General features: G+C 44.1%; 1 protein-coding gene across 1 annotated transcript in view; it reads left to right on the top strand.

Moving 5' to 3' along the window:
- FZD3 (frizzled class receptor 3) overlaps window positions 1-24,453 on the top strand; it is a 185,094-nt gene that overhangs the window by 137,559 nt on the left and 23,082 nt on the right. Inside the window, exons 4-5 of the mRNA XM_086928017.1 lie at window positions 18,593-18,741; window positions 19,311-19,544. Coding sequence (XP_086784143.1) covers window positions 18,593-18,741; window positions 19,311-19,544 — 383 coding nt within the window. The remainder of the gene's footprint in view (window positions 1-18,592; window positions 18,742-19,310; window positions 19,545-24,453) is intronic.

Below are 24,453 nucleotides of genomic sequence, written 5' to 3'. Positions count from 1 at the left end.
AAGTGGTGTGGCATTGTGAGGTAGAAAGTACACTTCAAAAGAGAACTGTGTTGCACAGCAGTCTTTGCAACCATCCTCAAAAGGGCATAAATATAAAAATCATAGAAGCAAGATTAGAGGAAGTAAAAGGAGAGTGACAAATCAGTATTGGCTTGTACCAGGTTCTTGCCAGTGTATCTAAATGGAGCAATTTGTAGTTGCAGTGGTTGTGTCTAAACCTTAGGTACATGTTCGGCGTAATTCAATAACATCCTAAATTCGGAGAAGACCATAACTTAATTGGTCAGAGCACCTCCCTCTTGTAGAGTTGTTTGGAATTCTTGTGACAGATATTGAGATAATGACTCAATTTTTATCAATTGATCTTGGTGACCTCCCAATTTTAATCTTAGACAAGACTGCGCTGAACAGGTGTCCTTCTTTCGTCCTGCCCTATTAGTTCCTGATCCTCCTACAAAGCCACAGGGACAGCACCAATTCATCTGATGAAGAGGATTCTGCTTTCTGTGCTTCACACCAGGTTATGATATAGTTGAATATATTTATGATGCAGTAATGAAGTTATTGATGTCGGAGGCATCTTAGATGCCTTGCAACAAATCAAAAGCTAAAGTGGACTGCGATAGCCAGAGCTCCATCATTTCTCCGTATCCAGCCATTCCTCCACTGCCAATTGGTGGTGTTTCTTAGCAAGCACCTCTTAAAGACCCAGAGTAGATAGTGACTCTGTCTCTCCTTATACACTTTTATAACAAAAGATATGCAGGCCTTAAGACAGTCAGAAGTAGTCGGGCTTTTCAAGGTCTGAATAGTTGGCGCCTGTGAATGGGGTTCTGACACAGGCTTCTCATTATTGAGTGCCTGCCAATGTATAATTAGCCTTATTCAGAGCCATCTTTGTCCAAGACTTTGGGCCCACACTGTAAAGCTCCAGATTAACCCTTACTTGTGTGATGAAAGTTCCAACCAGCCATTTGTACCTCACAGGGGATTTGGGAGAGGGGATATTTCCGATCCCTCAGCAATGATCTGTTCTTGATAACTTGGTTAAGCCTTAGAAATTTTAAGTCAAATGATGACTTTCGCTGCTCCTAAAGTTAAGTATGACTTAGTCTGAATGCGCCGACTTGTTTGGTTGTGCACACCTCACCTGCAAAATGATTGCCCGGACTAAGTAGTGGATCTAACTTGTGTCAGCAATTTTTCGTTTGCAACACCACTGATCAGGCCTGAGAAAAGCGGAGTGTGGTGACCGAAGTTTTTTTGCATAGTCAGAAGAGCTAGGCCATCCTGCCCCTGTTATACTTTCTGTAGCATGCTATGTTTTTCACTGAGCGAACTTTACTTTCTGCGAGTCCAGCAGGGGCTCGCCATGTTTGGTCTTCACGTTCCTCAGCAGAACACTGGCTCCACTGGCCATGTGGTGCACACATTCAAGTTGCAGTCCTTCTTTACTGATTATGACATTGATATAATGAAGAGTGGTATATTTGCATCAACCTTCTGCTTGGTGATATGTAGATTGACAAATGAATGTGAATACGCTATTGAGGTCACTTAGGCAACTGTATGGTTTCTCGCTGTGTTGCGTGCTTGATGCCAGGAATTGTCTGCTATGTGTAGTTCGAAGAATGGTATAACTTGATATGGATGTGTTGTCAAAGTGGCAACGTGCAGACAACTTTAAAGCCTGGAGCCATGTTGTGTGCACGGCGGTGTCCGGAGTTGTGTGAAATGTGTATTGTTGATCTGTGGCAAAATATGTCTATAGCTTGATACATTGAGGTGGCATTAAACATCCAGCTATGTGGCCTGGGGCCAGGGCATGCGCACGCTGGCACCAGGGATTGTGTCTAATGCGTACTGTACTGTTGGTGTAGATCAAGGTTCTCCAAAGTCGCTCCTGGCGGGCCGGATCCATGCCAGATTTTTAGCATATCCCCATATAGATACATGTATTTGTCTTATGGATCAGGCATGGCTCAGACGCTCCAGGGCCGACTTTGGAGAACTCTGGGGTAGAAGATTTGTAGGCGCCTGATATTCTCATTAATAGAACTCAGGCTGGCTGGTGGTTTTTGTTCACATCTACACCCTCATACTAGTAGCCTTTTTAACTCATCAGCATTTTTGCCTAATGGGCTAATAGGCTGTTTTCTGGGAACGTTTGGCCCGCCCAGCTCATTGCCTCGAGGATAAATAGAGACGTCTTTGAGCCTAAAAAATACTTGTGCTCTGACTGCACTTTAGTTTCTGACCCTAAGTGCTTTGTTTCACTGACTCCCACGCCAGGCGCTAAAACCAGCTTTCGTTACCCACTGCAAGGCCTCCTCTGTGACAGACATAAGAAATATTTCTCATTTCATATGTGTAGACAGGTTCAATTCTCAGCTGTATTAGGTTAAATTGAAGGTTAGGCTAAAGAGTGTGTCACCGCGCTCGCCAAATTTAATTACATTTTTATCGTTCAGAAAACGTCCACATCAAATGCATACTCAGCAGCAAAATATGTGCATGGTAGCCCATGTTCACGTTTATTGCCAGCTCAGGGCCTGCCTTTCGCTTGTTCCCACCTCGCACCCCGGGGACTTTGCATCTTCATGACGGGTGGGCGTGCAGCGCCGCGGGGCGGAGAGGAAGCGGGTGATATGATACTGTCGTGAACAGGCCTGGCGGAGGGATACAGTTACATTTCACTGATTGCAATCTCGCCTGAGAACGCGAAAGGCGCATTTCACATCTGCACTCAGTGCATCAAGGTGATGTTCAGTGTCAGAGGGGAAGTGCTTCTTTCACTCGGCTTATTAGCTTTCATAGCCGAGGACGGCTGATTTATTGTCCGTGAGCCGAGTCGTGTGCAGGACTGCACTGGAAGTTGAAAGAAGGGCTCCTAAGGGGTTCTATGGCTGTGCACCTCGTTTGAAGATAATTAAAGCCCTAATGCGCATGGCATCGCTGGCCTGATAGGTCAAACAGGTGTTGGCCTAAACGCATGTATGGAGTACAGAAAGCATTAAGCAAACCTAAATTGCAGCATTGCAATAACATGCGTTTCATCACCTGGTCACAGACCAGTGCTGCACCTCTCTGCTGTTACTGATGACCAGATTGCAATTGTATTTTGTATTCAGTTCTCAGAGTTCTGTAGTTTTGCTTTCGGTTGTATGACTCACGTAAATAGGTCTTGTCGAACGTGACAGAAACCCTTGGTGGTTTCATGTGCCAATCAGAGCTTTGGAATGGATTTAACAACACAGGGAACGAATCCTTAATTTGAATGATCTAACAATAGATAGAAAGACCTTTAAGAAAATGCCCAAGGCTGTTTTATCAACATCAGCTAAAGAGAACGAAAACAAGACCACACAAACAGCTTGTCATGAGAAATAAAATGACTAAAGCACCCCAACCAGCTTTTCCAGACACAACTAAAGTAAACTGTGAACACGTTTTAAAGTTCTTTCTTGAAAAGATACAAAAAATCGGGAATGACAACCAATTGAACCTAGACAGTGCCTTTGAAATGGGCCTGCAAGAGAAATACAGGCCATGCATTAAACCCTTTTTTCCAACATCACTCTTGGTGGAGTGGGTGGGGGGGACCTCAGAGGAACCTAGGGTAATCATCACATGGTTGAGCCTTTGTTCTGGTGCCCCTAATCAAAACCAGACTTAGAATTTCCCATACTGGTTGAAAACCATTGATTGCTGTCTGGAAGAAAGAGCGTTTACAGAATGCCTTAAAAAGCACAAGTCAAACCAAAATAATAAAGCTACCAACTGAGAGATTAGTTCTCCCATTTCTCGACTAAACAACAGAGCGCAGACAACATCCAATTGAAAGAGCACATTCATGAAAACTAACCTTCTAGATCACGGTCAGTCCCCTTTCAAAGAGGAGTGCAGCACAGAAGTGGCAACCGGGATTCATGATGTAATCAATATCCTAGACAAAATAGAATCATACGCTCTTGCTCGTCCCAACATTGTATTAGTATTTTATACAGTTGACCATAAAACCCTTTTCAGCTTCCTCCAAAAAGGCATGAGGGAGGCAGTCACAGTTGTAACCTCGGCTAGGGCTTAGCTGATCACAGGTCAAATACAGATGGACATTTAGAGCATGATTTAGAGTTGAGTGGACTGGTTACTAAGTCACAACATGACAGATATCCTGTCTTCCATATTACAAGTCCAGTAAGATGGCCGATGGGACATCTGCCAAATTTGTGGTGGGATAACCCATCTGCCAAACTCTAACCCACGCCTTTGATCACCTCTCTGTGCCTTCACCACACTGAATGCCATCAAGGTCTATACTGACCTCAAAACATTTTAACTCTTGTGTGCAACCGCTAAACAAAGATTTTACACATACCTCCGAAGCAAACATTTAATTCACACAGCTATCTTATTGGAAGTTTTGTGCCAGTTATGATGTTTCATTTAGTGGTATCTTCTTGCCGACCTCAGCATTTCCCTGTGTCCGCCCCACAGCTTACTCAAGTTATTTATATTCTTGACTACATGAAATGTGGCCAGAACCACTGGGTGTAGAGAGTAATTCAATGAGATTTTGTTAGTTTCACGATCTACTATGGAAATATGCTCATTTGCTTTTTAAAGGTAAGGTAAACTCGCACAATTAGCAAGCCAACCTTGCTTTTAAATGGAGGGAGCGTAGGACATTGAAATCTGCATTTGAAAGAGAAAGTCCTTCTCAAGCCTTTATATTTTTGGAGGGTGGGGGGAAGTAGCCCCTTGTTCAGTAACTTAATTTTTGTGCATCTCGAGAGGGCTCACGTGAGCCTCTTCTCACCCCTCCTGCGCTGGTACGGCACATGTTCCATAGTTGGAGAGTGGTATTGTTTACTTTTGGGCCAACATCTAGGGAAGGCCTTTCTCACTGGGAGCCATCATGAGTGGATCATGTCAAATGCCTCTGTCTCCCTGGTTGTAGTGGTTTTGTGTGGTGCAACTAGAGATTTTTTTTGGTCCTCTCTGTGCTTTGTGGCATTTCCTGAACTAGCGAGGCCATGAACAGATGTTGTGGCAGTCACACTTGACCTGCACATTGATTTTATTGGCGAGCTAAAATCCACCGGTCCTCTTTGCCAGTATTGCAGTTTTGCAGTTAGGTACATATTAAACTTTCTCTAGGGTCACTGATAGAGGGAGATGGAATTGGTGGTATGAGGGGCACTGATGAGTGGTCGTTAGATGGAGGCAGCCTGTGAGATGGCAGCTTGGATGATGACATTGAGCTCTTGTGGTAGCCAAGTAGCAGACTGATGGTCACATGGCTCTGATGGAGAGCAACTGATCAGTGGGCTGTGGTGGGGTTTAGTGCACTGCAGACAGCAGTGATGTGGGAGTGGGAAATGAAATCAAATATATGGAGGCAAGAGGGTACTGAAGTGGCAGAGAGCACTGATGGTGTCAGCGGAGGGGACCGGGTGGCAGGACGTTCTCGAGGCACTGGAGTTGAGAGGGTATTAGAATTGAAGGGGGGCAACGAGATTGCTTTGTGACAGTTTTAGATGGCACAGTAGAGTTATTGAGGTGGTGTTTGGGTTTTGTTTGTGAAATCACACTGTAGTTAAATGGAACATTATAATGAGACAGGGCATTGAAGATGAGAGGATCAAGCTGAACATTACCATCAGTTTGAAATAGTAGTAGAAGGCCAGTGACGAAGAATCCATAAACTCCGTTAAATCAAAAACACAGTATGGAAATTGTAGCTGGTGCAGCATCATATAATTCCCCAGACTAGGGTCAACAGACCTTTGTATATGAGCCATTCCACCTCTGCAAGCTCTGATTGGTATCTAGGTCAAGAATTGAAATGTGTGGGAACACAGTATTCCTGGAAGCCTGTGTAATATAGTAGCAAGCAATAACAATGGTTCTCTATGATTTATTCAAAAGGAAAATTGAATCATTTGGTAGGGGAGCCAAATAGTTCTAAACCTCAAAAGAACTTGTATAAAGGACATACATTTTGAAAAGGGATACTTGTATTGATTTTCTTAATTTGGCAATCATTAAGAACATAATATTGGCTGTGTGAAACAAGTCAAGACAAAAATTATGCACAGTGAATTTTAAGCCAATAAGGTAAACACATCAACGTTTCAACCCCATATATGAATTGATTATAGGATCTTCATGACTACAACAGGATGATGGTAGCTTTCTCAATGCATTAATATCAGAAGTCAAAGTGTTGACGTGCTTACTTTTTTGGCTGAACATTTATTGAGCATAATATTAGAGCCTGAACGAACACTGTGGTGTGCGTTCCCATGAGAACAATGTTAGAGCCAATATTGAGTTTTTAATTTTATTGTTCAGCTAAATCACATGAAGCACCTACTTTTTTGTTAATGCAAATCCAATTGAAGACCATTAATATAAGTGGTCTGCTCCGCACTTACAGGAATCTCTTGTGTGTTCCACGTTGAGCCGTCCTCTGCTCACTGTTGGTACATTACATCGAGTTGTGTTCAACTTCCCTTTCCATGCATTTTTCCCCTACACTCTAACCAACCTACAAATAGAAGTAAGCCATCTGTAACCCAGTGCTGTCGAAATGTTGTTTACAGATTCCTACTGATTAATTTCTATTTACATATCATGTAAGATCAGCCTAAAATCTTCCAAGTTAGATATCTTTCTGTAATCATAGCTGTTAAATACCAAAATCCAAAACACCGCCAAGGTAAGATGAGATTTCACTTTATTCCAGGATATGCAAATTATTCCTGCAGTTTTTGATAGGCTGAAATATCTCTTAGTGGTGGAAAAATAATAAGCAAAATATTTATTTCCTTCAAATATCCCATTTTCTTATTTTCTCTCAAATTCTTTTCAACTAACATGCACATTTCTACAATGAAAGTTGTGTTAATAAATTCATTATCCCGTTTGGGTGGGACGGTTTCTTCATCATGAACTCAGTGGTGTAGCAAGGGGGCATAGGCCTTAATGCATGTTGTGGAAGTGGCAACGTTCAGACAATTTTTAATCCTAACCGTGTCTAATGATTTAATTCATTTGCTGAATATTCTGGCATTTTATACTCCGGGAAAATGTAAAAATGTTGCCAACTACGTAGACCGCCATGCTGCTCAATGTTTCTGAGAGTTCTCTGTTTGGAACAGATACTTGTTGTCACATGAGTTGTGTTTTTAGTCTCTCCTTTAAGTCCACAAAAAAATTAATACCTGCAGCGTCAATTGTTTGCTTAAAGGTTAATTTAGGATAAAGATCTCACATGTTTGTGTGAATGTTGCTGTAAGATCAACAAGTCGGGTTTGTTCACAATAAATTCAGTGTTCTGTAGACAAACTCTTGTGCCAGCGTGTATCTGATATTTGGGTGTAAATTGCAACATACTCATTCCTGGCATTAACACTGGGCCCAGTTCAGATAGCTGCTTCATCTTGCAGATTCCTCACCTTTTGAATTATCCTATCAGGCTCCCAACAGGTCTGGAAACCTTTTCCCTAGCAAAATCTCTTGTGTGCTAACGGGAGGAAACTTGTAGCTTTAGACTCTGCTCTACCATCCAACATGACAACACCAGAGTATATTAAGCGCCAAGTAGTGCGCTGCAGAATTTTCTATTTGTCTGCATCTCATTGATGTGAGTCTGCAACTCTTTCTCGTCGACAACATTACCTAGCACTTTGACAACAACTGTGCCAAATGTCTCCTTCAAAAATTTCAGGTGCCCTGCGCAGGCATCTCATCCTATACTACTACTGCGATTGACACCATGCTGGCTAAAGCAGTGGGGGCGATCTCAGATGAAATTGTATTGGCTGAACGTAGACACTCTGTGGATTTGGTGCACTGCCACAAACATACTACATCTGATGTAGCTCCTATCTCTCCCAGCCTAACCTGTCCTGCTTTACCATGCACATACAGCTCTCCTTTAACAGTGGATGGATGTTCTGATCCTACATTGCACTTGCCCCTTCATGTTTAGATTCCTCTAAAACTTCTGACATTAGCCAAACTGTAAAAAAAAAATGAGTAAACCCCCTGGGCTACCAGAGGTGCCAGCACATATGTCCCAACTAAAAAAAAGACACCGAGATGTTGCGGACACAACTTAATTTCACACTGTTTTAAATCCCACAGTGTGACTCGGACAACTCAAACAGAGGAAATAGCATTTGATGACTTACAAAGCATTTTGCTCTCAAAATTTAGCTCAATGATTGATCAAAAACTCTGCATAATTATTCAGCGGCTAGAACTGAGAAATCCCTAGCTAACTACAGTGACCTAACAATGCAACTAAGGATAGGCCCATTGGATGTTCTAACTCATTCAATTCCAACATATCCTACCAATTTGCAGACAAGTCTGACCAGTGGAACTGAATCAATAAACAAGCCCCAAAGGAACCCCTCCTCTAACGAAGAAATGTTACCCAGAAGGAACCTGCTCCCAGAAACAGCTGTCCCTACCATCATGAATTCTACCAGAGAGATACCACCCCTGAAACCAAATCATCTTGATCCTTCCGGTGAAGTTAATGAAGTGTCCATTCCTATGAAAAACTCACGGAGCCTCCCTCCTGCCGCCTGTCCATCTGTTTTGATATTTGCTGGTGTACGGCCATTGAAAACTGGTTCAGTTGAGACTTGGTCATAGTTAAAAAACAAAACTTGTACGCTGGTGGAATAAACATAAGCAGTTTGAGTTTGAACATGCGGATGCAATTATCATGATAAGGAAAGTTGGATGGGTGAGACAGGAGCGTAAGGAGATTCCAGATGATTGTATTGTGGTACATTTTAGAGCTCGAATCTATGTACACAATCTTTTAAAACCTGGAGAATCATTGTCACACCCTCCATTGCAAATTGTGGCACTTCCACCTTAGCTATTTTTACAAGCCAGTAATCTTACCAACTGTCTGTAACCCCCCCTATTAGGGTACCACCATTACTGATTGTAATAATAGATTTGAAGTTCTCAGCACACTGGAAGACCTAGAATGAGTCCCAGTGGCTACCGCCTCTGCACATCCCTTGCCTAAATTTGCAAAGAAACCTATCCATATACCAATTGCACAGCCTATTCCGGATAATAGGCTGCGCATTACGAGTCAGAATGTTGCAGGAATCCGTTCTAAGATATATTGGTCCCAGAATGGCACTCTTTCATAAAAAATATGATCTAATTATACTAAAGGAGACATGGGAGTTGGTACCCACTATATTAGGTGGGGAACAGTGCTATAATATTCCTGCTATTAGTTCCCGTTCTGGTCGTGCATCAGATGGACTGTCTGTATGGTTGAATATCGCCTTGAGCGGTCACATGGAGATTTTGGAGACAGCTAGTACAAGCTTTCAAGTGCTTTGCTGGAAAAACAGTTTCAAGTTATATTTGGTTAATTTTTATAATAACGATTTTAATAATGCACCTAACCCAATATTTTTAGAATTAACACATGTTCTCATCAAGCTGCCTGATAAGGTTGTTATTCAGGGCCAAGGATTACATTTATGTCTGACTGGTGATTTTATTGTACACTTTTCAAACGACAGGAGCACAATGGGGAATATGCAGGGGGGGGGCAGGTCATAGAAGCCAGGAGTTGGGGTTAATGTTGAAATCCCATGATCCACTAGATAGTCTGACAACTGCAGGGAAAAATGTAATTATCCCTCAACTTATAAAGGAAGAGGGTCTCTGTCTACAATGAGCAAAAGGGAACTGCAGAGACTGTCTCCAAGCTGAGTTGTATCTGGTGCATGTGAACATGCTGGCAGACTGTCCACCGCCATCCACTCTATGCTCTGAGCACCTAGACATATGAAAAATGTGGGCCCTCTATGGCGCCTGTAGGACCTCCTATGTGTGTGACACCACGGTTATGCCCAGAAAACAAGCAATTATACATATAAAACCAATTGATGGCTGTACAGGAAAGACATTCTTTGTTCTCTAGGGCATTATAACGTTGATCTGCTACACTGTGATTGGTAGTATTGGAATGGTTTAAATTTGAGACTGAATATGTTGTTTCTTTTTTTTACTTTGTTCCTTGTTGTGACTTTTTCTTTCTTCAGTATTAATAAGCAGCCAGCAAAAGGCATAATCCTCACCTCCCCATAGATTCTAAGCAGCATAGTATCTATGATGCATAGATTTCTGATTATAAACTGACTTACAGTGAATCAGACCCAATTTTATTATATAGGAGGTATTGAGTTTTATGATCTCCGGTATTAAAATGTATCCAGAGGGCACAGATTCCACCTTTACGATGGAGGTAGCGTCTATGGTTGACAATCTTGAAAACATGAAAGGACACGAAGGTGTTGCGCATTATCGGGCCTTCAGGAAGGCTAAAATAAATTGAAATCACTCAAGAACTGAATATGGAGCACATGAATGATAGGAAAAAATAAAGCGGCTTAACCACAAAGGGCACTAGACACTGCAAGACCCAGGAAACGAAGATTGCATGTGAAAATACGATCGGATCCTTCAAAAACAAATAGGTATGTAACCAATAGAGGTGAACCTAGCTGTGGAGCGTTGTATTAGAGGGGACCGTACTGTGGAGAGTGGTGTTGTGTAGTATTTTAGAATCCAAGCGAAATTACTGATTCATACCCTTATATAGGTACAATTCACATTGCCCTTATATAAGCATAGAAATCATAACCATATTTAGACATAACCCATGCAGTCCCACTCGTTCCAAAAAGCCACAACGATTTCTTGGAAAACTCTGCTTCAGCAGTCCGGGACATCCCCTTGCTTGAATATTGATTTGTCCGAGAAATCATGGAGTTTTCAAAGAACTACCATTCCCTTGGGGTTCTTTGGTGACATTATTATGTCCGACTTTACGTCAAACAAGGCACCTTCAAGGTGTAAATATGCCTACACTTGCCCTAGCAAACACACGGTGGTTCGGAGCAGCTCGACTATCTACTTGCCCGACGCAGCTCGCTACAGCAAGTGCCGAAGGAAGCCGTCCCTCCGGCTGACGCACTGACAGAGAACCTGTCCTTTCTCTCGCTGAGAATCCAGCTCCAGTGTTTCCAAGCTCCCCTTGCGGGGTGCTGGGAAATCGAGTCCGAGACAGAGATACCAGACTTCCGACATTCTAAAACCAAGGTACGGAGCTGATTAAGACCCTAAGAGAAATCTTGGATAGATTCTTTGCAAAAGCATAATAAACCTATGCTACACCATACTTGCTCCTTCCCTCGTACTAGACCTAGGTTAGGTACATTGGGGTAGGCGTATTTTAGAAGCACCAGTTGAGTACTTTTAGCTTGTTATTTATGTATGTATTTTTATGGCTTAGAAACCATACCATGCTTTTACAGTATTATTTTATAATACTCTTCTTGCTGTATGCATTATACTTTGCAAACTGAATTACGATTGTAGCAGTTCATTTCTTTTGCATGAGAAAGAAGACTGTTCAATAAATCCTTTTATTGAAAACGCCAGTCTCTCTATTTCTCTGCAACTTTGTAGAAACGAAGCATGCACGATTGACTGAGTAAAATATCTATCTATCTACTGTTTCCACGACTCTGAAGATACGTTTTATCTTGGGGAAACAAAGTTGTCAAGTTTATGCAGTTGTCAGAAACTAATCCCTTCTTGTGTATTCGAGAAAGTTTCTAGTGAGCTCTGAGCTAGCTGACACTCACAATTAAGTCTAATATATTCGATAGAGACCTAGTCGACATAAGTCCTGCGTCAAATCTATAGGATATGTTATTCCAATGCGCGGAGCCTATTGGGAATATAGGAACTACACTACATGGCGCCCAAAGTTTGGTAAGGCACTAATTTAACGCTAGATACTAGAGTAACTCAGTCGTGCTTTTCTCAGAGACCCCTTTTTTCCAGTAAAATACTCCAGTAGACGTCTGGAGTGGGTAAAAGGATAAAAAAAAAGGCACAACTGAGTAGGACGAAAATCCTATGTATTAGTTTTTGGTTTGTTCAACGTTGAAGGATACAGTGTTCTAAAATATTGTGCACCTTATCTTTGTTTCCTTGAAACTTGCTCTGCAAAGTTTTTTCATTAAACAAAAATGTCCCTAAACGGCGACCACAACGCAACCAGTGGAGCTGCAGTGACTGCAAACCAACCGGGCTTTGACGTTACAGGCTTCCAAGAAACCGACCCGGATGCTATAATCATCCCGGAAAACTTAAGGAAAACCATCACTATAAAGCTTATAACAAATGGCCTATCATCAAGAGGTGGTAGGGTAATTCATGTCATAGAGGCACATGAATATCGCCAGACAGAGTTATTCTATTAATTGATTGTCTTCCCTGAAGCAAATCCAGTAACACATGTGTTCCACTTCCACAAAGTAGAGGAACCTCCAGCAGAATATACTCCTTTCGAGGATGTTGAAATTCCAATAACTACCAAGAGCACCATCTCTGGTTTAAAGGCGCCCTACAACATCAAAATCACATTACCCGGCTCGGTCCACTAGGTAGACCAGGAGCAACATGGCCGGTTTTAGCCAGCTATAAACCACATCCTGCCATTGAAGAAATGTCATGTGCAGAACTATTAGTTCAACTAAAACCACTAATCAAAATACATAGACAATTGGTTCAATATGTCATGCAGACTCTAACAGTCCAACCTCCTATAAGGATTCCACAACAAACCCCTCACCAAGGGAACATAAATAAAATTACACCACAGACTATACAATCAGTCATTGGTAAATTGCCCACAAAAAGGGAACAAATTCCATTCTGGATAGCTCAGAAAATTACTCAAATCGAGGCAGTATTTCCCCATACTACCCCTCATGAGAAACACAGGATTTTAACAATCTGTTTACCAATGGGGATCGCACCACACCTGGAGGACTGCGACACTTGGAGTACAGTCTTTGCTGCTATCTACACAAAAACGCATGGTGTTCCGTCTATGGCGGTAATACCAGACGTCCTGAAACAGATTCAAAATGAATACGGGGCAGAGCCTGCTTTGAATCTGGGTATGAAATTACTGAAAGATTTCAAACAGGTCTCAGCAATAATATTAGCTAATATTAAAGGTGAAGCAGCATCCGTGGCGATCTGCCAAAAAATAAGAGAAATTGATGTAACTGAGCAACCATATGAACTGGCCAGAATAATCGAAAAATCCGATGAAGAACTAGGTAGATATAGTTTGGGTGGGAAACCCGTTAAACCCCAACTAATAGAGAGTCCTGAAAAGGTCTCTATTAAAAACACTCTCACTCTTCCTAAAAAGAAGTGGGAGAACACTAAACAAACTTCTAAAGAGAAGCGTTCTCAATCCCGAGGTAGGTCTCCTCAAAAGGAGCCTTCTGAAAAGAGGTATAACCTCAGGAACAGGGATAATTTGAGAAAACCTGATCGATATCAAGATACTGATACACGTTCCTCTCGTACCTTTCAGACTTCCTCACAGAAATCGGAAAGAAGAGGACGGTCAGAACACAAGGAAGAGCGCGTGAAGTCCAAAGACGATCAACACGTTCCAAAAAATAAGAAAACCCAATTCACCAGAAAGAAGATAGCAGGTCTAAAAATCAGACATGCCGAGGATCTTGAGGACGCAACTCAAGAACGGGGAGTGGGCCCAGACAATGCTGGACAACGCAGCAGAAGTCACCATAGCTCGCAAGATCTTGAAGAATCATCTGGAGACAGTGTACTTGAATGAGTACATTCAAGTTGAAACTGCTGACACCAGGGTTAGTGTACCCCATAAGTTATATGAAGTAACACTCCAGATGGAGGGGGACATAACTAGGAAAATAGGAGCACTCTTTTGGGAGAAGCTCTCTAAGGGTTATGACATTCTTCTAGCTGAAAAAGACTGGCCACCAACATTTTATCAAGGAGTGCCCACATGGCGAAGACATCATTATGCCAGCCTTCTCGAATCATATTCCAATTCACTTAAAATACACCTATGCCAGAAAATGGGCTGTAGCCCAGGCTCCAGCATTATATAAAAATCATGTAGGATGGGATGAGAATTCCCCTCACCATAAAATCCAGTTAAAGTCTCAACCAACTGCTCAGAGGCAGTACCCAGTAAAGCAAGAAGCTAAGAAACAGGTCAGGGAGATCTTAGATCAACTTGAATACCAAGGGGTGATTGAAACATGCACCTCATCAATGAACAATCCTTTGTTTCCTGTCTCCAAACCAGACAATACATATCGTCTAGTTTTGGACTACAGACATTTAAACTCTTGTTGCAAAACCTTTGCAGTACAAAATGCACACAGTGCAGCACTAATGAATAACATTGTGCATAAAAAATATAAAACCACATTAGATATTTCACCTGAAAGCAGGTACTTGACCGCTTTCGCAATCATGGGGAAACAGCGTCACTTCTAACGTCTCCCCCAGGGATTCAAGAAAAGTCCAGGGTTCTTTTCAGCCAGAGTAACAGAGTTACTACAAACATATGATGATGAGGCATTATCTTATGTCGATGACATCTATCTAGCAGACGATGACTTGGATAGGCACTTGAACAGAGTGAACACCATAATACTTGGCTTCGCATCTGAAGGGTATAAATTAAATTTTAAGAAATCGAGAATTGCCCACCTCCACGTCCTTTTTCTGGGATACGAGTTATCAAGTGAAGGCAAAAGCCTGGCAGTGAACTTTTTAGAGAAGTGTGCGCTGCTCCAACCTCCAACGCTGAAAAACGTAGTCAATTCTAGGTTTCCTGAAATTCGGAAGAACATACATTTTAAATTACGCAGAAAGGGTTCAACCTCTCTACGAATTAATCAAACCTGATTTCAAACCAACTAATTGGACTCAAAAACACACAGAAATTTTGCGTTCAGTGCAAACAGATATGTTAGCAACAACACATTTACAGACACGCGTAAACGTACGCAACCTGGTAATCTGAATCATCCCAGGAAGATGCGGATTCACGTACTTAACCTTTAATGAAGGAGAAAAAGTACCAATAGCTTATAAATCACACTTGTACACACAAGCTGAAATGAAATTCACTTCGACAGAAAAAATTCTGACAGCGGTTCAAACTGCAGTAGCAAAAGAGAGCCCTCGCGCAGGGTAAGTGCATAATGGTCCTTACTCCTGTACCTGCTCTAGAGGCAGTGACAAAAGCAAGCATTCCGAATGCAAATGCTTTACATCCAAGATGGATACAATGGGTTAACCCTCTTGCTGCGACGTTGAATACGTTTTTGACCCTTACTTGAAAACTCAAGAATTTCTACAATATGAACAAGAATGTCCTCTGCCCCCTGAGATTCTGCCTCTAGAATAATACAAATGTATAATTTATACAGACGGATCAGCACAGCCCGCAATTGGGGGTAAACAAGCCTAAAGTGCTGCATGCGCGATTGTTAAAGGTCGCTGGCGCGATGGTAAATTCCGACCTATGGTCGCAAAAACACAATCTCGCGGAGACTGTACAGCTCAGCGAGCTGAACTGCAGGCTTTCCAGATGGCGCTTGAAAATACCGATCACGAATTCCCCACACTCAGTGTGCGATTCGTATTACTGCGTTCAATCTTACAATGAATACTTGCAGAACTGGGTTCAAAACGGTTTCAAAGATGCAAAAGGTGGCACAATCAAGCATAAGTTGCTTTGGGAACAAGTAGTTCAGTTACAAAAAGAACTACAAAAGACTCACGTGATTCATACACTGAGTCACCAACGTGATGGCGTTCACGTTGCAGGGAATTCATTGGCTGATGAAGCAGCGAAGGCAGCTGTGCAAGCGACTTCCGTAGCTGCAATCACTCGTTCTAAAACGAAAATAGACGGCAAAATAATGCAGGCTGTCACCGCTTCCAACAAAGACAGTGGTAAAAAATTACCAAAAGGCTTTCCACTCAAATACTCCTATATAACTGATGCAAATAATGTTCCTTTTGCTCTGAAAAAACGAAGCATGCACGATTGACTGAGTAAAATATCTATCTATTGTTTCCACGACTCTGAAGATACGTTTTATCTTGGGGAAACAAAGTTGTCATGTTTATGCGGTTGTCAGAAACTAATCTCTTCTTGTGTATTCGAGAAAGTTTCTAGTGACCTCTGAGCTAGCTGGCACTCACAATTAAGTCTAATATATTCAATAGAGACCTAGTCAACATAAGTCCTACGTCAAATCTATAGGATATGTTATTACAATGCGCAGAGCCTATTGGGAATATAGGAACTACACTACAGTGTGACGGGGCAGGAATTGGGAAGGAGAGGAGGGGCTTAGCCGAAGGGTGATGGGATGAACCCTGCACAAGGTGGTGGTTAGAGAATAGTTTACAGAGAGGAGTGCAGGGGTATGTGGGCCACAAGACTGCATGGGTTAACAAGAGAGGGTATGGTGGGAGTTTTTGTCATGCAGAGTTGTTAGGGCACCAGGTGGCAGTAGAAGTAGGATAACTGCCAGGGAGGTGTTCACTTGGGGATGAGGTATAAAATAAGGAGGGGGGTTGAGGGTACCAGCAGTTGGTTGGTAACTGATGGGCGCATCCTTAGCAGGCTTAGGCCACCAAAAAGCAAATCACTTCTGATATGGGTAATTACATTTCTAAATATTACAGGCCGTTGTTTTATGTTGGTTTAGATAGTAACACACCCACCCTATAAACTAGTATCAGAAATGAGGGAAAACACAACAACATGATATCCAGCCCCCCAAGTCAATGAACTGGTCATTGTTATTTTTCTATCTTCTGTGTCAAACACTGGATACAGAGAGCAGGAAATAACAGACGCATAAGGAGTCAGTCCAAGCTTCCACACTCGGTGAGAACAGCATTGACACCTCACAAGAAAATACTGAGCTGAGAGGGGCTTGAGGATAAAAATACCTTATTTTTGTTTACATGAATTATGAACTGTAAAAAAAGCATGGATGAATGAGTATAAATATTGCTGGTGTGTATGGCAGATAATGATGTTTAATGGTTGAATCGCTCACAGAGGTCTGATGTAAGTCAATAATTGCACGAATTAATAACAATCATTGACAAAGCCAATGATGTATAATGCATGGAAGGGGGGGGGGTCGCGCACACAGCCCAGCATAGCTATAGACATTCATTTTCACAACCTGTAACAGACTTGAGACAAATAACAACATACATGCAAGCATACATCAATGAACACAGACCAGTTATCATCCATACCCTTCTGCTGCTTGAGGCAGAGATCAGTGTGCATTTTCCGGGCTCATGATGATGTGCATCAGGGCGCACAAATGGATGCGCATCAGGGGCAGAGTTTGATGCACATCAGGGGAGCACAGGGCAATGTGCACTATGACAGCGTAGAGCAATAAGCAATAGGGCAGCACCAGTGATGCATAAGGGAGCATTGGGTGTGGTGCATCGTGTGTGGGGGTGGGGGTGGGAGGGGGAGAGAGAACAGTGCCCTGTGCATCAGTGGAGCATTTCAGTGATTCCAACCAAATGCTTCTTGCAGTCACAATAAATGTGACTCCGTCTGCAAGAGGTGTACATCTCTCAAAGAGTGTCATAGTTGCGTAATTAGTTTTCGCTATTTGAGGTCACTGATTTGGTGTAGTTGGTATGGTTGGAGTAAGGAGACTCAATGAATGTCTGTCTGTGAAAGGCATACTTCCTTTGGTGAATCTTAAATATACCTGTTTTTGACTTTGAAAATAGTTCATTTTCTTGACTGACTTATCCTGCGTTTGTGAATATTTTGCAACAATTGTAAGCGTCTCCTTCCTGTCATATTTTCTCTTCATTATAGCCTGCTACACATTCTGCACTACTCTGATCTGGACTTTTCTTCAGTCTTCAAAAAAATTATTGGGAAATTAACCCTCTTTTCAATGTTTGGATATCTCACTATAGACTCCAACTGTTACAATATTGCACATTATGGTTCGTCTCAAAATCCAGGACATTCATATCGCAAATCTGAAAACAGTAATAAGACCCAAACCCTACTTGCTGAGTGTTAGTCTTTCCACATCCTGTCAGCCTTCCAACCACCCAGCGAGGTAGCACACTCTTACTTTACCACCATGAGCACACTTTGTGAAGGAGCACATAGTGACCCAGAGCCCAACACCAGCCCAACAGAACTGTTTCACAAACATGAAAGAAAGGGTTGCCTTAACTCAGAATGCACATCATTACTTTTTGCTGCTGTAAATTGAAGTCTTTTACTGGAACCATGATAGTATATCCTGATATATATATTTAGGAATTATACTTCTGTGATTCAGTTGTATTTCCGACTGATGTATACAGTAGCCTGAAAAGCCATTTCAACTTTGTTGGGGCTTCCTCATGAACACTTAATAAGCGCCATCTTAGAAGGTATACTTGTGAGCCTACCTATGTGCTCATGCCACCTCCATGTGTCGTGAATTACACTAGCTCCGTAATCCTTGCATTTGCCAATATAACTGTTTTCACTCTCTAATTGAACCCTGGTCTGAACTGCATGCTTACCTGCATTGTTACAGCTTTTCATGTAATGCAATCTGAGAACTCAACGTTTCTCCTTTGCTGTTTTCACCTTCTTCAGGTCACTCAGACAAGTCGGCCGGATCTCATCCTCTTCCTGATGAAGTACCTCATGGGCCTCATTGTTGGAATTCCTTCGGTCTTCTGGGTTGGAAGCAAAAAGACCCTCTTCGAATGGGTCAGCTTTTTTCATGGACGCAAAAAGAAAGAGTAAGTGCGACTGAGGCTTGGTGTAGCTATAGTGAAGTTGTGAATAAGGTAGTAGTGGCTTGTCCACCCCCACCCTGAAGAGTTGCGGAAAGACTTTAAAAGTCTCAATCAATATCCTCTCAAGATGATCATGTGAAAAAAGAGAAGTTGAGCAGATGTTATCCAATTACGAGCAAGTGTTGAGCCTATTTTGTATTTGTATGTAATTATGTAACTTAAGCGGGGCTAGACTCTGCAGTGCAAAGTTTGTTTGATTTTTTTTTTTGTTTGTTTCGGTGTAGCTAATATAAAGTTTTAACGTGTTTCTAATTTCTGCCCTGACACGATGAGCATGATCTGTGTAGCTGATATTTGTTGACATGTATTCTCTGCTAACATCCACATGACTCCTTGTTAAGTACAGATGTTTACAAGTTGAAGAATGACTTATTTCCTGAGATTTCCCCTTTCTCTTGACTTCAGAAGGTAGACTGCAAAGTTTATTGTCCTGTGTGGCTCTGAGCAGAGGTTATTACCGATTTGCTTTAGCACTCAAACATTGATCACTCCAATGATCTTTTTCCTACTAGTGTTGCGAACGAGAGCCGTCAGGTGCTGCAGGAGCCAGACTTTGCCCAGTCACTTTTGAGGGACCCAAATACACCCATTATTCGGAAGTCAAGAGGAACGTCGACTCAAGGGACCTCTACACACGCCTCGTCTACCCAGCTGGCTCTTATGGATGACCAGAGAAGCAAAGCAGGCAGCGTCCACAGCAAAGTGAGCAGCTACCACGGCAGCTTGCACCGCTCACGGGATGGCAGGTAAGCTTGGTCTAGAGTCGCTAGCTACTAGTGTCCATACCATCACTGCTCCACACATAAGGGAGCATTTACAAAAAAGTTTTAGAAGTTCAGATGGAGCTCTCCTCTTCACCTGACTGTACTTTTATGACTTTTCCATATTCACCAACATTCGCCGGAGTCTGCATGTAAAGCTGCGCCAGGCACAGGGTTCCAGATTTATTTATTTATTTATTTATTTTGAGATTTGTAAAGCGCCTGGTGACCCGAAGGCATCCCCGCGCTATAATACTGCAAAATCCAGGACAGGCGAGAACCAGGTACTATTTGGGGAAAAGGAGGGTTTTGAGTCTTTTGCGGAACAGCGTGTGGTTAGGTTCCAGACGCAGCAGACGAGGGAGTGCGTTCCATGTGGAGGAGGCCTTAACCGAGAAGCGGCGTCCACCGGTGCGCGCTTTCTTAAATCTTGGGACTGTGGCCAGATGTTCGTTGTCCGAGCGGAGGTTTCTGTGGGCTTTATAAGGTGTGATCATATCTTTGAGGGTGGCAGGTCCAACCCCATTGATGAGTTTGTGCGTGATGCACATGGCCTTAAACTCCACTCGCTGTCGGACCGGAAGCCAGTGCAGAGATTTGAGGGCCGGTGTGGTATGGGCTCTGTGGGGAAGTTTGAGAATTAGTCTCGCCGCGGCATTTTGTACGCGCTGAAGTTTGGTCAGGGTGGTTTCAGGAGCACCGAGGTATGCGGCGTTGCCGTAGTCCAGGCGTGCTAATATGAGCCCTTGCACCAGAAGTTTCCTGGACAGGGGGGGCAGGAGGGGGAGGATCTTCCGAATTGAGCGGAGAAGACCAAAACATGTGCCCGCGGTCTTAATTGCCTGGGTCTTCAAGGAAAGGTCCTGCTCCAACCAGAAGCCCAGTGTTTTAATTTCTGTCTTGGGCGTGGGGATGTCACCGAAGGAGTCTGGCCAGGCTGAGGGAGGGACAGAAGACCATTTGTTGCCCAGCAGCATGATTTCTGTTTTTGTCCCGTTCAGTTTCAGCGCGGATTCACACATCCAGGTATGTATGTCTTGCAGGCAGTTATGTAAGATTTCAGGGTTCTTGTCCAACTGGGACAGGGAGACGACAAGTTGTGTGTCGTCGGCATAATTGACTATTTTAATCCCATAGCGGGTAACCACGTCCTCCAGCGGGGCCATATAGACATTAAACAGGGTGGGACTGAGCGAGGACCCCTGGGGCACACCACGCGTGAGCGGGTGGGGGTCTGATCGGGAGTTATCGTCCCACACCTGAAATGAGCGTCCCGTGAGGAAGGATTTGATCCACGCATGTGCGGTTCCCGCAACTCCTGCCTTGGCCAGGCGGTGGAGGAGTACACGGTGGTCCACCGTGTCGAATGCGGCACTGAGGTCCAGGAGGATCACTGCCACTGATCCTCCTGAATCAAGGATACACCTAGTCTCCTCGATGACGGAGAGGAGTGCGGTGTCTGTGCCGTGGCCTGGTCGGAATCCGGTTTGTGACTGCCGTAGTATTTTATTCGTCTCGAGGAATTGGGAGAGTTGCACATTGACCAGTTTCTCCGCCACCTTGCTGAAACAGGGAAGGAGCGAAATAGGTCTATAGTTGGCCAAGTCGTCCGGGTTAAGGTTGGGTTTTTTCAGCAGAGCTTTGACGACTGCGCCCTTCCAGGAGGAGGGCACTATGCCTTGGGCCAGAGAGGTGTTTATAAGATCCCTAATAGTAGGTGAGGTGCTGGGAGAAACAGTTTTTAAGAATCTGACGGGTGCTGGGTCCAGGGGGGATCCACTTCTCATTTTAGCCAGCGTGGTAGTGACCTCATCGAGGGAGACTTCTCTAAAGGAGGACAGCCGCGGGCTGGTAGAGTGGGCGTCTAACTCCACCGGGATGGGTGGGCTGATTGGGGGGAGGGATTCCATGATCCGCGTGATTTTGGAGTCAAAGAATGAGGCTAAGTCCTTACATCTGTCCGGTGGGGGGGGGGAGGCTGCGGGGGCTGAGGGGATGTTAAGTAGTTCCTTAACTATCAGGAAGGATTCCTTAGTAGAGTTGGCCGCGTTTTTAATTCTATTATCGTAAAAGGTGGACTTGGCTAGTTTGATGGCCGATTTATAGCGTCTTACTGCTATGTTATAGGTGTCTTTTTTACTATGTAGCCAGTCTTTCCTCCACAATCTTTCCGTTTTTTACATTCCTTGCGGAGGTCTCGAAGTTCCGGGGTGTACCACGGAGCATGACCTATTGGCCTGTCTTTGATCTCCCGATTTTTTAGGGGAATGAGGCTGTCAAGGGAGGAGTGGAGCCAGCCTCTTACTTGGGTGTCGGCCTCGGACGGGTCGGCCGAAAGGCTCGGGGTAGAAGAGTCCAGAGCTGTAGCCCAGTCCCCTGTTGAGAGTTTGGCCCACGATCTGTTCATGGAGAAGGTGGGGCCTTTGTGGGGTTTCCTGATAGCTCCAGGAATGTTGAAAGTGACAACAAAATGGTCCGTCCAAGGGAGAGGTTGGGAGTTGGTAAATTGGAGGGAGGAGATGTTGGAGAACACTGGGTCGAGAAGATGTCCTTTGACATGTGTAGGACCTGAATTGGCGAGAAGAAGGCCGTGGGAAGCCAGGTCGCTGATAAGATCGGCGGCGCCTGCGTCCAACGGGTCATCAAAGTGAATGTTGAGGTCGCCTATTAGGAGAAAGTTTGATGAGAGGTGGGCTGAAGAGGAAACAATTTCCAAAAGGGAAGCTGCGAAGGGGGCGAAGTGGCCGGGAGGCCGGTACACCAGAAGGCCTGAAAGGGAACTGGTCGGAGTAAGCTGAAAGGTAAAGAGACAGCTCTCTGCGTCCGGGGTTGTCTTTGTGTTAATACGGCCGGCGAGGTGTTCCCTGAAAATGATGGCAATTCCCCCTCCTCTTCCTAAAGGGCGTGGTTGGGACAGGATGAGAAAGCCGGGGGGGAGAGCCAATACCATATCAGAATTGGAATGGCCCGTGATCCAGGTTTCTGTCAGGAAGAGTATGTCCAGGTTTAGGTCGTCAATCAGGTGATTAATATGCAGGGCATGCTTCGGAAGCGATCTGCAATTGACTGTGGCCATTTTGATGACCGGTGGTGGGATCGGGGATTTGGGGAGGTGTAGCTTCGTCGGTTTGCAAGTGGTGCAGCTGACGAAGGGGGTGTTACGGTCTTGCAGGACGTGGCATGCTCTGGTTTTCCTGGGTCTGAGGCTGAGTAGCTCCTTGCGGGAGTAGCTCAGCTTTGTAGGTGACGGGACCGGCATAGAGTCTGGCCCTAGGCCCGGTCGTGCGCGGACGGGCGCAGACGGGCTTGCCTTAGGCGCTCCCGCTGCGCTCGTCCGCTGCGCGTCCTGTGGTTGCACATTTTTATGGGTGGAGGAAGGGGCGTGGCCTCAATGTGGGCGTGGCCTCACTTCCTCGCCGCGAATGGCGGTCCAATGTTGATTTTCGAGCGTTTGGTCGGTGCAGCGAAGGAGTCGCTGTTCAGGCGCGTCTCTACCCACTGAAGGAGCTGACAGCCGGGTGAGTGCCCAGTTAAAATTACAGGATTACTTGACACTTGACTACACTTGGGATAGTCAAGTGACTTTACCAGAGGGCGCCTATTCCCATTGTGTGGACAAGTTTGCACAGGGACAATAAGATCTTCTAAGCAAATGCATACTTAATATTTTTCTCTTGGGAGAGAACACTTTCCCTACACCCTCACCAAGTCTAGGATGAACTGTTCCCCTTCGCTCTCTTGAAGAGGAGTTACTCCGGCCCGCGACTGCAGGAAATCTTTAACCATTTCCACAGTGAAAGGGAGTCTGAAATGAGTTTGGGAATGCCCACAGACGTACATGCATGTGGGCGTTGATAAACTTAAAATGCAAACTCTGCCTTAGATTGCCTACTTCCCACCCCTTGAGTGGGATTTATAAATGCTTAGATGTCATCCTTCTAAAAGCCTTTAAGCCTGTTTTTTAATTCCTGGCAGACTTAAAAAATTAATTTGGTCCTTTAACACACATTTAAAACTAATTTTCTTTGTCAATAGGGTTGATAGTTGGGTTGTAGTATGTAGGTGCTGCTCTGGGAAGGGGCCTGTATGAAAGTAGGTACACATCCTAGTTAGCCCTGTAGATGGAAATGTGTGTTCAGGTATCACATGTGTGTCCTCTTGATTAGTGTGGGTTCTGTAACATAGCGTATGTACTCTATATACCAATAAAAACGAGCTTTCACCTAGGTGGGTGCCTCACGCTGCCCTTTATTCATATAAGGAAATGGAGCTCCTTGCTTCAGAGTGGGCTTCTATGCTGTTTCGCTAACTACAGGGCAAAATTTGGGCTAACAAACTTTTATTTTACATAGTGCAAACTAGACCCGAGACATCGGGTATCGGAGCGCTTTACATGAGCACCAGGTTCGTTACATGAGGGCACAATTATTTTTTTGTTAGGCACAGGGAGATTAAGTGATTTGCCCAGAATCGGATGTTGAGTGTTGTTGCCGAGACTCGAACCCTGTTCCCCAGCATCGAGGTTGACCGCTCTAGCCGTAAGGCTACATCCTCTCCCCTCCTTTACTTATTAACTGCTTAAATTGTGGAGTGCTGCAATGCCTAATTTGTAAAATAAGTGTTGGAGGCGTGGCCAGCAACATGGCCGTGTAGCCGCAAACTCAAGGCTCCGACAGCCCATACAAAATCCGACCTCAAATCCTGCCCTTTACTCGCCATCCAACCTGCACACGATATTCCTGAATAAGGAGGCCACGCAGGAGACCGAGAAGTCAGCGATACACTCACCAGGGAGCCAGGTGTCCTCATGCAGCCGATTGGGTCTGGAGCCAAGACAGATCCCCGGCTGAGCTAGAGGCGGCACGGGGAAGCCAGAGACACCCACGGCTCGAGC

This window comes from Lissotriton vulgaris, chromosome 6 (genome assembly GCF_964263255.1).
Source record: "Lissotriton vulgaris chromosome 6, aLisVul1.2, whole genome shotgun sequence".
NCBI lineage: Eukaryota > Metazoa > Chordata > Amphibia > Caudata > Salamandridae > Lissotriton > Lissotriton vulgaris.
Note: the sequence above shows the minus strand (reverse complement) of the source record. Positions and strands in the feature narration are given on the sequence as shown.